The sequence below is a fragment of the Falco naumanni genome, chromosome 4 (assembly GCF_017639655.2).
Source record: "Falco naumanni isolate bFalNau1 chromosome 4, bFalNau1.pat, whole genome shotgun sequence".
Classification (NCBI taxonomy): domain Eukaryota; kingdom Metazoa; phylum Chordata; class Aves; order Falconiformes; family Falconidae; genus Falco; species Falco naumanni.
The window spans coordinates 62,602,189-62,617,142 of record NC_054057.1 but is presented as its reverse complement, the minus strand read 5'-3'; the positions used below and the strand labels follow the sequence as shown (position 1 = coordinate 62,617,142).

General features: G+C 67.8%; 1 protein-coding gene across 3 annotated transcripts; it reads right to left on the bottom strand.

Annotated features, from left to right (window-relative positions):
• Nucleotides 1-109: 109 nt before the first annotated feature.
• Nucleotides 110-10,186, bottom strand: NOS3 (nitric oxide synthase 3). Of its 3 annotated transcripts, none has more exons than XM_040592945.1 (26): nt 10,042-10,186; nt 8,904-9,006; nt 8,476-8,624; nt 7,935-8,097; nt 7,692-7,783; nt 7,432-7,573; nt 7,212-7,351; nt 6,848-7,022; nt 6,661-6,762; nt 6,355-6,549; nt 6,207-6,280; nt 5,963-6,107; nt 5,720-5,824; nt 5,564-5,631; nt 5,350-5,466; nt 4,603-4,777; nt 4,395-4,524; nt 4,015-4,093; nt 3,322-3,509; nt 2,879-3,057; nt 2,375-2,585; nt 1,878-1,965; nt 1,468-1,589; nt 689-837; nt 400-594; nt 110-322 (listed from the first exon to the last, which is right to left on the bottom strand). In XM_040592945.1, exons 1-26 carry the CDS (start codon nt 10,152-10,154, stop codon nt 200-202), a joined length of 3,522 nt encoding a protein of 1,173 aa, XP_040448879.1. In that variant the 5' UTR covers nt 10,155-10,186; the 3' UTR covers nt 110-199. The 3 variants fall into 3 exon arrangements, with proteins under 3 accessions (XP_040448879.1, XP_040448881.1, XP_040448882.1); XM_040592947.1 differs by having other exon boundaries at nt 7,212-7,285; XM_040592948.1 differs by lacking the exon at nt 400-594.
• Between the last annotated feature and the right edge of the window lie 4,768 nt (nt 10,187-14,954).

The window sequence follows — 14,954 nt, the reverse complement described above, 5'->3', positions numbered from 1 at the left end:
CAAAGCAGGGCCGGGAGACCCCACTGCAGACCCCAGCCCAGCCCTGCCCACCCACTGTTCCCAGACACGCACGGTGCCATGCTGGGGGAGGTGAAGCGCCAGGCCAGGGTTATCAAAACTAAACCTTTACTGGGAAGGCGGCGCTGCCTGCAGCGGGGCGGGGCGAGCAGCAGCGGTGGTGCCTCCTGCCCTAGCACACTCAGGGGGCCGGGGCCGGCTGCTGACGCTCCTGCATGGAGAAGGACTGGCTGCGGATGCGGAAGGCCACCTCCTGCGTGCGGAAGGTGAGGCCGAAGATGTCCTCGTGGTAGCGGTTCTTGTCCTGGGGGAAAAGGTAGCATGGCAGCATGGCAGCATGCCAGGCATGGTGCCAGCGTGCTGCACGCCCCCAGCCCTTACCCGCAGCTCACTGATGAAGTCCCCAGCCTGCCCTAGCGTCATGCCGGCTTGCTGCACCAGGATGTGCTGCACCGTCTGCAGCACCTCGGTGGCCATCGTCACATCCCCGCAGACATACATGTGCCCAGCGCTCTGGCACAGCACCCGGTGCACCTCTGCTGCCAGCTGCATCCGCAGCACATCCTGCACGTAGGTCTGGGGACACCGCGCAGGGCTGCTGCTGACACCCGGCACATGGCCGCAGCCCCATGCTGCCCCCAGCCCCACCTGGTCCCCACTCCAGTCCCACCTTGGGGGTCCCCAGCTCACGGGAGAAGGCAGTGAGGACCTGGCTGAGGGCCCCCTGCTCCTGTGCCTCCTGCATCTCCTGCCGGTAGATGTGGTCCAGCGCTGAGGAGCGGCAGCCGAAAACCAGCACCATGCTGCCCAGGGGGCCGCCTGTGGGGAGGCAGCAGCCGGGACCTGTCCCTGTGACCTATGTCCCCATTTTCCCTCACCCTGCGTCCCTGCTCTCCCATCTCCTGCAGCCCCCCACACCGCCCTGTCCCCACATGCCCCCATCCCCTTGTGTCTCTGTGTCCCCAGCCCCGTGGCCCACATCTCCGCGCCACCATGCCCTGTGCCACTGTGCCCCTGGCCCCCAACCTTCTGTCCCCAGGTGGCCATGTCCCTCCATCCCTGCACCCTGTGCCCCATGTCCCCCTGTCCCCATGCTCCATATCCCCACTTGCCCGTGTCCTGTAGCGCTGACACATCCCCACGCTGCCCTGTCCCCATGTCCCTCCATCCCCATGTCTCCATGCCACACACATCCATGTTCCCCCCACCCCCGCGTCATCCTGCTCTTGTGTCCCCATGCTCCCACCCTCCACCTCCTTCCTCGTGTCCCCACATCCCCTTGTCACCATACCCTGCATCCCGGTGCCACCAGCCCCCGACCTTCTGCCCCCAGGTCGCCGCATCCCTCTGTCCCCCGTGTCCTGCATCCCGGTGCCACCGCATCCCCAACACCCACCCTTGTCCCCAGCCCCGTGACCCCGACCCCACCTAGCCCCCCGCCGCCCCCACCTCCGGCCCGCAGGTGGTGCAGCCGGTGCTGCCAGAAGCTGCGGAAGGGCGCGACGCCGGTGCCGGGCCCCACCAGGATGCAGGGCGCCTCCGCGGCGGCCGGCAGCCGGAACGACGGGGCGCTGCGGACGGCGGGTCAGCGGGTCACCGGCAGCGCCCGCGCGGGGGGTGCCGGGGAACGGAGTCCGGGGTGCAGTGGGTGCGCGCAGGGCATGCTGGGAAACGTAGTCCGGGTTGCGGGGGTGTGCGCGCAGAGCATGCTGGGAAATGTAGTCCGAGTGGTGGGGAACACGCAGGGCATGCTGGGAAATGTAGCGGGGCGTGCCAGTGGTGTGCGTAGGACACGCTGGGAAATGTAGTCCGGGGGCGAGGGGCACATGCAGGCAGGGGCGGGGGGGCCTGTCCCTTACCCCCGGATGAAGGCGGGCACGGTGTCCCCCGGCTGCAGCCGTGCCAGCCAGGTGGAGCAGACGCCGTAGTGCAGGGGGCCCTGCCCATCTGCGGGGACACGGAGGCGGGGGGGAGGTGCTGCATGGGCTGTGGCAGGCAGTCCCCCCACCATCCCTGCACGGGGGCCCTGGGGGGCCCTAGGAGCCTGGGACAATGCATGGGGACAGGGGACCACGTCCAACAGCATCTCCCAGGCACTGTGTGATAGGGCTGGGCGGGACCCTCAAGGGGCCCTGGGAGACCTGCAGATACCCCTCGGGGGTCCTGGAGGTACCTCTGGAGGGGAACCCTGGAGATGCCCCTGGGGAAACCTGGAGGTGCCTCTGGGGGGGACCCTGGAGGTGTCTCTGGGGCCATGCAACACAGGGGTGCTGTGACAGGCGTTGCTGTGTGTGTGGCAGGGCAGAAGGTAGCAGCCCCCCACCCGGGGCGCCCACCAGCCCCCAGCCCCACTCACTCTCACTGTGGTAGGTGACTACGGCCACTGTGAGGTGGATCTCCCCAGGGCTGGGGCCAGGTGCGGAGCTGATGGAGTAGTAGCGCGGCTGGAGCAGTGGCAGCTGGGTGAGCAGCAGGGAGGCCGGCAGCCCCACCGAGGGGAACTCCTCCAGCACCTCCAGCAGCGTGGGGCACCGGAACCACTTCCAGTCCTCATACAGCCGGGCGTCCTGCAAGGCACCCAGCTGGCCCATGGCCACTGTGCCCAGCACCCCTGCCCAGCAGGGACCCAGCATCCTAGCAGGAAGGGAACCAGCATCCCAGCCAGGGAGAGGCCAGCACACCAGCATCCCAGTATCTCAGCAGGAAGGGAGCCAGCCTCCCAGTACCCCAGCCTCCCAGCCAGGGAGGGGCCAGCATCCCAGTATTCCAGCTATGAAGGGGGCCAGTATCCCAGCATCCCAGCCAGGGAGGGGCCCAGCACCCCAATCAGCAGCGAACAAGCCCCAGCCCCCGCTCCCACCTGGCCGAGCTGCTGCAGGCGCTGCCGGTCGGCTGGCTCCTGTGCCAGTGTAGCCAGAAGCTGCAGAAACTGGGGGCTCGGGGGGGCCGCCACATCCAGGAAGAAGGTGAGTGCCTGGGCCAGGGTGCAGGGGGGCAGGCGGCTCTGTGGCACCCCGGGCTGGGGGGGCACGGGCCCGTCTGCGGGAGGAGGGTGGGGGCGCGATATGGTAGGCATGCTAAGCCTCTGCCCCTGCCCCAGCCCCTTCTCCTGCCCCAGCCCCTTCCGCCCCTGCCCCAGCCCCTTTTCCTGCCCTTTCCCCTGCTCCAGCCCCTGCCCCGGCCCCTTCCCCTGCTCCTTCCCCTGCCCCGGCTTCTGCCTTTCCTGCCCCCTGCCCCAGCCCCTTTCTCTGCTCCCTCTCCAGCCCCTTCCCGGCCCCCGCTCCCCGCGGCCGCGGGTCCTACCGCCGGGATCCCCCTCCAGACTCTCCACCACGACAGGCTGCTCGGGGGGCGGCGGGTCGCGCACGCGGCCCAGGACCCCCCGCACCAGCTCGGCGCGGTTGGCGGGGAAGACGCCGAGGTGGTCCCCGGGCTGGTACCGCAGCTCCGCCTGCCCCGCCGAGTCCAGCCGCACCAGCAGGGTAGCCCGGCTGCGCGGGTGGGTCAGCGGGGCGCAAGGGGTGGTCCTGGGGTGGGGGCTGGGGGGTCTGGGGGCCCGTGGGGGGTTCCAGATTTGGGGGGTGGGGTCCCGGGGTGAGGGGGGATGCAGGGGTGAGGGTCCCGGAGGTGGGGGGTCCCGGGGTGAGGGGGGATCCAGGGGTGAGAGGTTCCGGTGTTGGGGGGGGGGGCATCTCAGGGGCTTAGGGCTCCGGGGGTGGGGGTCCCGGGGGTGCGGGGGGATCCAGGGATGCGGGTCCCGGAGGTGGGGGGTGCCAAAAGTTGGAAGGGTCCTGGGGTGAGGGAGGATCCAGAGGTGAGGGGTCCCAGAGTTGGGGGGGTTCTGGGGGTGTAGGGGTGGGGGCAGCCCAGGAGTGGAGGGTTGCAGGGACACGGGGAGGGGTGGGGGTCCCGGCAGTGGGGGATTCGGGGATGGGAGGTTCCAGGTGTGCTGGGGGGTCATGGGGGTGGGGAGTCCCGGGGCGGGGAGGGGCTCACCTGGACTCCTCGCTCTGCAGGTTCTCCACGGAAAGCACCGTGCAGGGCAACACCCGGCGCTTGTGCAGGTGGGACAGCCCTGGGGGGGCACGAGGGGCTAGCACTCACAGGGGGGCACAGTAGGGGCTGGCGAGGTCGAGGAAGCTGGGGGGGTCATGGGGTGGCTGGAGAGACTCTTGGCAGGGCACTGCCGAGATCCCATGTTTGCGCTGGCTGTAGGTGTCCTGCGGGGGGGTCGTGGGGTGTTCTCCCCAGAGCTGGGTGGGGATGACCAGGGTGGGGGGCCATGGGACAGATGCTGGCGACAGGTGGAGGGTGATGCTAAGGAGGGGTTGGGGGCTCCCTAGGGGTGCTGGGGGGGGGCAGGGTGGTGGTGGTACCAGCCAGGGTCTCCGTGGCCTGGGGCTGCCCAACCAGCCGGTGCCTCTGGCGCTTCCAGCTTTGGGGGGGGGCGAAGAGCTCCTCGGCCCCCCCTGCCACGTCCCCCACGCAGAAGGTCTCACAGGCAGCCTGAGGACACAGGAAAGGGCCAGTGGGTGCTGCAGGTGGTGGGTGCCCGCCTCCCACCCCCCCGGTGCCCCCACTGACCTGGAAGACGAGGCGGGCCCACGTGCGGAAGGACTCCTCCTGGGCACAGAGCTCGTCGCCCTCGCCCATGGGCAGCACCCGCTCCCCCCCGAGCTCCTCCAGCCGCGTGTCCACCGCCCGGGCGAAGGCACAGAAGTGGGGGTATGCCCGGGACCCCAGCCCGAACACCGAGAACCTGCCACCACCGCGGGGGAGGGCTGAGCACAGTGACCCAAGACCCAGACCCTCTGATGGAGGGTTGGAGCCTGCACTGGGAGGGGGAGCACTCACAGATGGGGGGGCACCCAGGACTATGGGTGGGGGGGTGCTCAGGGCAGGAGGGGCCATGCTCAGGGATGGGTGGGGGATATGCTCAGGGCTGGGGTGGGGGCACCCAGGGATGGGGAGTGGATGCTCAGGGGTGGGCTGGGGTGCTCAGGGCTGGGGTGGGGGCACCCAGGGGTGGGGCTGCCTAGGGCTGTGAAGGGGAGTGATGTTGGTGGGGGCACCTAGCCTGGTGGGTCAGGGCTGTCACAAGCAGGGTTCAGGGTTGAGGACCCCTAGGGACAGCTTCTGCCACAGCCATGGAACAGACGTGGCTGAAGCTGCTGGTGCCAGGGCCAGTGCCCACCACAGACTCTGACCTCTCCCTGGCCCAGCACCATGAAGCCCCCCCATCCTCCCAGACAGGGCACCCTGAGCCCCCAGCCAGACACTGTGCTCAGGCAGAGGACCCCATCCCTGTGGCCATGGCCATGCTGGCGGTACCGCAGGGCGCCCAGCGTGCCAGCACTGTCAGTGTTGCTCAGCTGCCGCCGCTTCTTCTTCCAGGAGGTGACGAGCTGGTCAGACTGTGAGACGCTGTTGAACCGCAGCTTGTAGCTCCTGTTTGGGACAGGAGGGTGAGGGCAGGGTGGGCCCTGCCTGGGTGGACCTTTCCCCAGCCCCAGGCAGGCACCCCTGGCCTCCCTCGTGTGCTCACATGGGTGGCTCAGCCTGGGAGGTGCTGGTGTAGGGTGAGGTCATCTCCATCAGTGCCTTGGAGAAGCTCTGTCGGGGATAGCATGTCACTATCACCATCCCATCCCATCTCCATCCCATCCCATCCCATTCTCGCTGCCTCCTTGCAGCCCTTTACCTCCGCGCACTCAGGGGGGTCCCCATTGCCAAAGGTGCTGGTCACCACCAGAACCAGGGTCTCATGTTCCAGGGACACCACATCATACTCATCCATGCACAGCACCTGGAGGGGGGGACATGGGACTGGGACATGGACAGGGGGCTGCAACAGATGCCTTCCCCACCACCCAAACCACCCCCCACATGAAGGCACCCGTTGCAGCCCAGACTGCTGCTCCCCACCCCATCTCCCCCTGCCCACCTTGGGGTCGAAGGCACGTCGGAAAAGCTGGCAGAGGTTCCAGGCATAGGTCCGGGATTTGCCAGTCTCGGTGGCATAGAGAATGGTGGCCTTGACACGGCGTGCCATCATGTGTCCCATCAGCTTGGCTGAAATCTTCACCGCACTGGGGATGGGGGGATCGCCGGGTCAGCAGCTTGGGCTTGGGGACCCATGGGCAAGAATCCCCCCCTACAAAGACAGCCCCCAAAGGGTGGGCACCTACTTGGCCACCTCCTTGAAGGTCTTTCTCCTGGTGACAGTGGTGCCCTTAGAGACGTAGACCTTCCAGGCATCGGGCTGTGGGGCAAGCGGGAGGGGTCAGCTGGGGGGCTGGGGGGCTGGGGGGTGGGGGGGCCGAGGGCTGGTCCCACCTGGTAGCGGAAGGTGGGGCAGAGCTGGTAGTTGACCATCTCCTGGTGGAAGACGGGGGTGAGGCTGCCCGAGATGGGGGGCACGATCCAGACCCAGTCTGCAGGGCACCCCCCCCGTGTCCGCAGCTCATTCTCCATGTGCTTCACAAAGGACTCTGTGGCCGCGTGGTGGTCCACGATTGTCACCTTGGCCACCTGCGGGTAGAATGGGCTGGGGAGTGGCTGGCACCTGGCCCAGGGTAGTGGCAGTGTTGGGGTTCCCCTGGTGCAGCCGTGCCAGCATCACCCTCCAGCCATGCGTCCCACCTGGTAGCTGTGCAGCACGGCGATGTTCACCTCCACTGCTGCCTTGTCCTTCCAGAGGGACGATGTCGTTCGTGTGTCCAGCCCCATGCGCAGGGCCACCTCCTGCCAGCGGCATGGTGGGGGGCTTAGCTGGGGGGTCCCGGTGGGGGTTCTAGGCCAGCTTGCCCCCCCCAGTTGTGCGGCTCACCGGCAGCAGGTTGTAGCGCTGGCTGTCGCAGAGGTTCCTAGTGCCGATCTCACTGCTCATGTACCAGCCGTTGAAGGGGGCTGCCGGGAACTCCAGCCCCCCGACCTCCAGCAGCATGTTGGAGACAGCTGGCAGCGCGTACCACCGCAGCCCCAGCTCCCCGAACCACTCCAGCCTGCATGGGGGGAGGTGGGTGGGCTCTAGCCAGGGACCCTCACCAGCCCTAGTGTGGGTCCCTGCCGCACATCCCAGCCCCGCTCCCCTCCCCAGGGGTGTCCCATCGGGGCTGGCAGGGCTCCGGTCCCTCGGGGCTGTGGGGGGCAGGCAGGGCTGGGGGGGGGTGGGTGGGCACAGCCCCACTCACGTGGGGTGCTGGAGGGGCACCTCGAGGACCAGCTCCGGCGGGAGCGGGAAGAGCTCGGGGGGCTCGTCGGGGCCCTGCAGCAGCAGCGGCAGCACGTCGAAGCGGCCGCCGCCGGGGCTCCAGCCGTGCTGGATGCAGAGCTGGGGGGCAGCAGCATCAGGACAGCGGTGGCACCAGGCGGGGCCTGGGGCAGGGGGCTGGACAGGGGGTGTCTCCCCACCTCGGTGATGTCAACGTTGGCTGGGTCCCCCTGCACGGAGCCATCGGGCTGCCGGTACCCAGCATAGCGGATCAGCTGCGTGTTCCAGATGCGGAAATCACCGCGACCCGGCATCCGCTGGGGGAAAATGGTGATGGCCGACCTGGAGGGGCCAGGGTGGGATGTCACCAGCACCCCCACCGGCTGCAGGGCTGGGGGGTCCTGCCCCAGGTGGGGTGGTCTGGCCGGTGGTGAGTACAGCAGCCTGGCAGGGCTCTCACCGAATGTTGCCGCGGTTGGTGGCGTACTGGATGTGGGTGCAGAGGAAGCTGAACATCTCTCCCACACTGGCGCAGTCCCGGGCGTCAAACACCTGTGGGAGGGGGTCGGGGGGGATGCAAGGGGACATCTCACTGGTCCCCCAACAAGCATCCGCAGAGCATCCACACTAGGGTGACCCGTGGCTGTGGGGCAGGCATGGGGCCGGGGTTCCTGCCAGCACCATGGTGTGCCCCCTGCCCCACCTGCAGCTTGTTCCACTGGATGCGCCCCACGCAGCGTGCAGCGTTGCGCCAGGCCTGCTTGGCCCCAAAGACGAGCTCGGGCTCCAGCAGCTGGTAGGTGCCGGTGGCCATGATGGCAGCTTCCACCTCTCGCAGCCGCTGGGCGTGCGCTGGTGAGTTCTCCCTGCGGACACCCCCACACCTCAGCCCCCCCACACTGGGACAGACACCCCCCGCACTGGGACCCGCCCTGCACTGCTGTGGGGTGCAGGGCTGGGGGTGCCCTGAGGGGGGAGATGGGGATGTGGGGTGCCCCAGGGCACAAGTGGGCTGTGGGGTTACTGTGGGGCAGGAATGGGGATGCGGGGTGCTTTGGGGTAACAGTGGGGTTTTGGGGTACCTGTCTTGTGCAGGATGGGGGCTGTGGGGTGCTCAGGGCACAGCTGGGGCTTTGAGGTACTTTGGGGCAGAGACAGGGATGTGGGGTGCCCCAGGGCAGGGATGGGGATGTGGGGTGCCCCGGGGCAGGTCGGTGCCCTGGCCCCCCCGGCACCCTGCTCACCGGCGCAGGGACAGGTAGTACTGGGTGATGAAGTCCCGGGCCAGGCCCAGCAGCTCCTCGATGGGCCGGGGGCCATCAGGTGCCGGGGCTGGCAGTGGCCGTGGCAGCACCAAGGAGCCCAGGCAGCGCTGCCCTGAGCAGGGCAGCTCCTGGGTGGGAGGAGGGAGGTCTAGAGAGGGGCCCTTCCACACACCCCCAGTCCCAGACCCTCCATCCTGCACTCCCCCATCCTGACACCGGCATCCCCATGGCCCCCAGCCCGGTAAACCCCATCCCCCCACCCTCAGCCTCACCCCCCCCATCCCCAAACCCCCAACCCCATTCCCCAACAGCCCTGAACACCCATCCCCATGCCCCCACCCCCTATCCCCATGCCCCGCATCCCTGTGCCCTCTAGCCCCACACCCCCTACCCCCTCACCCCCCCACCTGCAGGGCCTGGGCACAGAGAGTGTCATAGCCGATGCTCCCTGTCTCCCAGTTCTTCAGCCGGGCAAAGCGAGGGGGCTCCGCTGGGCGGGTGGGCACCAAGCTGGGGGGGACATGGCCCTGAGCCCTGCCCGGGCACAGGGAAGGGGGCCAGCCTGCCCTGCACGTGGGGCACAGCTGGGGATCTGGGGGGGTATACCCCCACACACCCTGCACTTGGTCCAGCAACTGGGACCAGTGGGGCTCTGGCACCTGCTGCCCATGGGGACTGTGACCCTCAGGGGGGTGGGCAGGGTGCACTGGGGTGCGGGGATCATTGGAGATGGGGGGCTGTGAGGGGACATGGGGGTGACCAGGGACCTCCCCTGGCCCCTGGTGCTGCTGTGGTGGCCCCTGGCTCAATGCCGTGGGGTTGAGCTGTGGGAGCTGGCTGGGGGGGAGTGGGATGTTCCTGGGCCTCATGTGTGTGTCTCTGTGTGTGTGTGAGTGTGTGTGTGTGTGTGTGTGTGTGAACAATGGCCATGAGTCAGAGCAGGCTCATGGCCACTGAGGGGGTGAACCGATCTCCTGCCCCCCCCGCGCTGGGGTGACCCCACACATCCCGGCACAGCTTTACTTCCCAGCCCAACTCGACCCTTTGTGCCCCTTCCCCGTATGTCCCCATACATCCCCATACATCCCCATATGTCCCTGTATGTCCCATCCACCCCAGCATATCCTGGTAGGTCCTGACTCATCCCACAGCCTGCTGTGGGGCTGGGGGCACTACACTGGGGCTGCTGGGGACATGCCACGGGGCAGGGGACACTGGCATGATGCCACATGGCATCGCAGGCACAGGGCTCTCTGCCGATGGGTGCCCATGGCTGCACCACATCCTGCCCCAGCAAGCATCGCCCTAGCTGGGCCACCTCTGCTGTGGGGACACATCCCTGGTGGGCTCTGGCCATGTGGGAATGTCCTCATGAGCCATGGTGGGGTCAGGCAGGAGGGGACCGAGTGAGCAGTCCCGTTGAGGCATGGCAGCCAGCAGACACGGTGCACTGCGGCACAGTGGGTGCCGGTGCCCCGTCCAGCCATCCATCCACCCCACCCCATTTACCCCATCCATCCTGCCCCGTCCGCGCTGTGCACCCACCTGCCCCGCTCGGTGCCCGCAGTCTCCTCAGGCGTGGTGCTGAGCTGGCGGGAGCAGAGGCCGAGGCCGCAGGAGCGGGCAGCGCTGGGCAGCACGGCCGGCAGGTTGCCCATCGTGCCGCCACTGAGCCGCCGGTGCCGGGAGCGGCCGCTTCCTCCGGCCGCAGCGGGGAAGTGGTGACCTCGGCCGTGCACGCCTCCGCCCTGCGCACAATGGGCGCCCACTGCTGCGATGCTGCCCACCAGGACGTGGCACAGGCCATGCCGCGGACCCTGCCGTGGGACTGCTGAGGTGCTTCAGCCCTGCTCTGCCCTCCCTGTACCCCTGCAGGTGGCCGGGGGGGGGAGGCAGTGGTGGCAGTGCCAGGGGTGGCATGCACAGGACCCCCAGCATGGTGAAGGGCCCCCCCAGCATGGCCACAGGCCCTGGCACAGCCACAGAACCCCCCAGCATGGCCATAGCTCCCTCAGCATGGCTGCAGGACCACAGCACAGCCATGGGACCCACGACGTGGCCTCAGCCCCCCCAGCACAGCCACAGGGCTCCCAGCACAGCCACGGGACCCCTGGCGCGGCCACGGGACCTCCAGCACAGCCACAGGACCCCCAGCATGGCCACACAGCTCCAAGCATGGCTATGGCCCCCCTGGCACAGCCACGGACCCTTCCTGCCTCCCCCAGCCACTGTCCCCGAGAGGGGTCCATTTCCCCTAGCCCCAGCCCCATGGCATGCCAGAGCAGGGGAGAGAGGGGCTGTGGGCTGGAGTCTGCCACCACCTGCCCCTGATGGGGCCAGCTGCCCCCCCGCCCCTCCTGCCAGCTCCTTTGGGGGGCCATGGGCAGTGTGCCCTCCTTGGGGGGTCCCACGTTCGTGCCAGGAGGCTGGATGTCCCGCAGGGGTCCCAGGCTTCCTCCCAGCCCCCTCCCCGGGGGCTGTGGGGTGGATGTCCACCGCAAGCCCCCAGTTTCCCTGCCCCTCCCGTGTGGGGCTGCCGCTCCCCACCCAGTTCCTGCCATTGATATGCCAGGCCGCTTCCCAGGGGCCCCCCGGCCGGGCACCCCGGGGGGCTGTGCCCCGGCACCCTCCGGGGGGGGGGGTGGGGGCACGGGAAGGGGGACACACTGGGGTGACCCTGGGGTGGGGGGTCACCCGAGCTGCCGGCGGTGCTGGGGTCCCACGGTGACACCCGAGGAGGGGGTCCCGGGACGGGGAGGAGGCCTGGCTGGGGGGTTCTCGGGGGGGCCCCGCACCGACGGGAAACCGCGCCCGGCCGCGGCTGCCGGCGGTTCCTTCCTGCGGCGGGGGGAGGCGGGGGGCAGCGAGGGGGCGGGCGGGGCGGGGTCAGCGAGGGGGCTCAGGGACTCCCAGCGGGGCACGGGCTGGGTGCCGGGGTTCCAGCCCCGCTCCCCCTCCCGGCTCGGGGACAATGCCGGGTCACCCCGTCCCAAGGGGGTCTCCGCGGCCCCCGCTGCCCGGGCTGTTTCGCGCCCCCCCCGCGCCGCGCCCTCCACGGGGGGCGGGACAGGTCTGTCCGTCACTGCAGAGCGCCCATGCGATTGGCTGCCCTTTCTGGGGGGCGGGGACTCGGCCCTGGGGAGGGGGCGGGTGAGGGTGCTCAGGACTGGTCTTGCCCCACGGCTGCGCCCCCTGCCCCAAGGCTGCGCCCCGCCCCTCCCCACTCGTGTCCCCCGCGGGGCAGCCCGGGGTGGGGCTCGGCTCGGCCGGGCCAGCTGAGCGGGGCCGCGTTGAGCCGGGCTGAGCCGAGCTGGGCTGAGCTAGGCCGAGCTGGGCTGAGTTGGGCTGAGCTGGGCTGAGCTGGGCTGAGCTGAACTGGGCCGAGCTGGGCTGAGCTCGGCCGAGCTGAGCCGGGCTGGACTGGGTTGAGCTGGGCAGGGCTGAGCTGGGCTGAGCTGGGCTGAGCCGGGCTGAGCTGAACTGGGCCGAGCTGGGCTGAGCTGGGCAGGGCTGAGCTGGGCTGAGCTGGGCTGAGCTGAACTGGGCCGAGCTGGGCTGAGCTGGGCCGAGCTGAGCTGGGCTGAGCTGAGCCGGGCTGAGCCGGGCTGAGCTGGGCTGAGCCGGGCTGAGCCGGGCTGAGCTGGGCTGAGCTGAGCTGGGCTGAGCTGGGCTGAGCTGAGCTGGGCTGAGCTGGACAGGGCTGAGCTGGGCTGAGCTGGGCTGAGCCGGGCTGAGCCAGGCGGAGCTGGGCCGAGCTGAGCCGGGCTGAGCTGGGCTGAGTTGGGCAGGGCTGAGCTGAGCTGACCCAAGCTGGGCTGGGCAGGGCTGAGATGAACTGGGCCGAGCTGGGCTGGGCTGGACTGAGGTGAACCGGGCTGATCTGGGCAGGGCTGAGCTGAGCTGGGCTGAGCCAGGCTGAGCTGCGCAGGGCTGAGCTGGGCTGAGCTGGGCTGAGCTTGGCAGGGCTGAGATGGGCTGAGCTGGGCTGAGCTGAGCTGGGCGGAGCTAGACTGAGCTGGGCTGAGTTGGGCAGGGCTGGGCCGGGCTGAGCTGAGCTGGGCAGGGCTGAGCTGGGCTGAGCTGGGCTGAGCTGAGCCGGGCTGAGCCGGGCTGAGCCGAGCTGAGCCGGGCTGAGCTGGGCTGAGCTGGGCTAGGGTGAGCTGAGCAGGGTCCTGGCGGTCACAGCTCCGACCGCGCGTCCGGGCCGGGTCCGGCTCCAGTTTCAGCACCAAGGACAGCGCCCGGCGGGGCGGCCGGACTGGGATAGGAGCGGAGGGAGACCGGGGTGGACTGGTGCTGAACTGGATCTGGGACTGCACAGGGACTCGACCGGGACTGGGCTGGACTGGACTGAGACTGGGATTGTGATTGGACTGGGGCAGGGCCCAGGACCAGCATCACGACTGGGACCGAGACTGGACTGAAACTGGGGCTGGGACTGGACAGGGACAGGGATCCGGCGTGGACCTGGACTCAGATTGAGATGGAGATTGGGCCTGTGACAGGACTGCATTGGGACTGGGACTGGTGCTGAACTGGGACCAGGACTAGGACTTTACAGGGAGTGGACTGGACTGGACTGGAACTGGAACTAATCCGGGACTGGACTGAGACAAGGACTGGGAGAGGACTGGACTGGGACTGGGACTGGTGCTGAACTGGGACCAGGACCAGGACCGGGACCAGAACCTGGACTGGACTGAACTGGAACTAATCAGAGACTGGACTGAGACAAGGACCGGGACTGGACTGTGGCTGGGACCAGCATCATGACTGGGACCAGGACTAGACTGGTACCAGAACCTGGACTGGACAAGGACTGGACTAGGATTAGACTGGATGGGGAGTGAGACTGAGATGGGACTGGACTGGGACAAGAACTGGGACTGAGACTGCACTGGGATAAGGACTGGACTCAGACCGGGACAAGGGCTGGACTGGGACTGGGAATGTACTGGGATGGGAAAAAGACTGGGACAGGACTGGATTGGGATTTGGAGTGGGACTGGACTGAACTGGAACTGGGACTGGAGCCAGTACCAGAAGCAGCATCATGATAGGGTCCAGGATTGGAATGAGACTAGGACTGGGACTGGAACTGGAACTGGAACAGGGACTGGGACCAGTATCATGACTGGGACCAGGATAGGACTGGGAATGTGACTGGACTCGGACTGGACTGAGACTGGACTGGGACAGGGACTGGGACTGGGACTGAGACTGGAAATGGGACTGGAATGAGACTGGCACTGGGATTGGGACTGGGTCTGGAACTGAACTGGGACTGGGATCGGAACTGAACTAGGACTGGGACTGGGACTAAGCCCAGCAACAGTAACAGATCATGATTGGGGCTGGAACTGGACTGATTCTGGAACTGAGAGTGGTACCTGGACTAGACTGGACTGGGACTGGGACTAGCACTGGGACCAGCATCATTATTGGGACTGGGATTGAACTGGACAGGGATGGGACTAGGATTGGGACTGGGTGTGGGACTGGACTGAACTGGGACTAGGACAGGGAATTGGATGAGCACCAGGACCAGCATCATGACTGGGACTGGGATTGGAATGAAACTGGGGTGGGGACCAGGACCTGACCTAACCTGGCCTGGGTCTGGCACTAGGGACTGAAACTGGGACTGGGACCAGGAGTGGTACCTGGTCTGGATTTGGACTAAGGCAGAGGCTGAGACTGGGACAGGGACTGGTGCCTGGGCTGGACAGGGACTTGGACCAGCACCAGCATCATGGTTGGGACCAGGATTAGACTGAGACTGGGACTGGACTGGGATTGGAATGGGGACTGAAACTGGGACTGGGATGGGGACAGGCACTGGAACTGGGACAGGAGTGGACTGCAACATGGACTGGGACCAGCACCAGGACCAGCATCATGACTGGGACCAGAACTGGAATGAGACTGGGACAGGGACCAGGTCTGGGACTGGAACTAGGCTGGGACCAGGAATGAGCCTGTAACAAGGACCCAGAACTGGTATTGGGACCAGGACTGGGACCAGCACCAGGACTGCATTAGGAGTGGGACTGGGACTGAGACTGAAACTGGGAGTGCAGCCAGGACTGTGACTGGGACCCAGACTGAGACTGGGACCAGCACCAGGACTGGAACTAGAGCTAGACTGGGACTGGGACCCAGCACTGGGAATGGGATCAGACCTGGGCCCAGCAGTGGGATCAGCACTGGGACTGGAACCAGCACTGGGAGTGGGCCAGGCACTGGGCCATACTGAGACCTGGGGGGGCAGGGGGTGCTGGTGGTGGCTGGTTCTGTGAGGGCAAGGGGAGGGATGGGGGGACATGCACCTGCCCCCATGGGCCCCACCGTGGCCAGACCACACATAGTCACCCAGACCCCGGAGTACGGCCGTGCCCTGAGCCTACATGACCCCATGTAACCCCACTGAGGAGCAGGGCTGGGATGCGTTGAGACTG

Bases quoted from the DNA above. Each gene is read 5' to 3' on its own strand.
- NOS3 (XM_040592945.1), bottom strand. From the start codon at position 10,154: ATGGGCAACCTGCCGGCCGTGCTGCCCAGCGCTGCCCGCTCCTGCGGC. The intron at 8,098-8,475 runs GTGAGCAGGGTG...GGGTGTCCGCAG, and splicing joins TACTACCTGTCCCTGCGCCG to GGAGAACTCACCAGCGCACG. The intron at 5,825-5,962 runs GTGGGCAGGGGG...CCCCCCCTCCAG, and splicing joins GACGTGCCTTCGACCCCAAG to GTGCTGTGCATGGATGAGTA.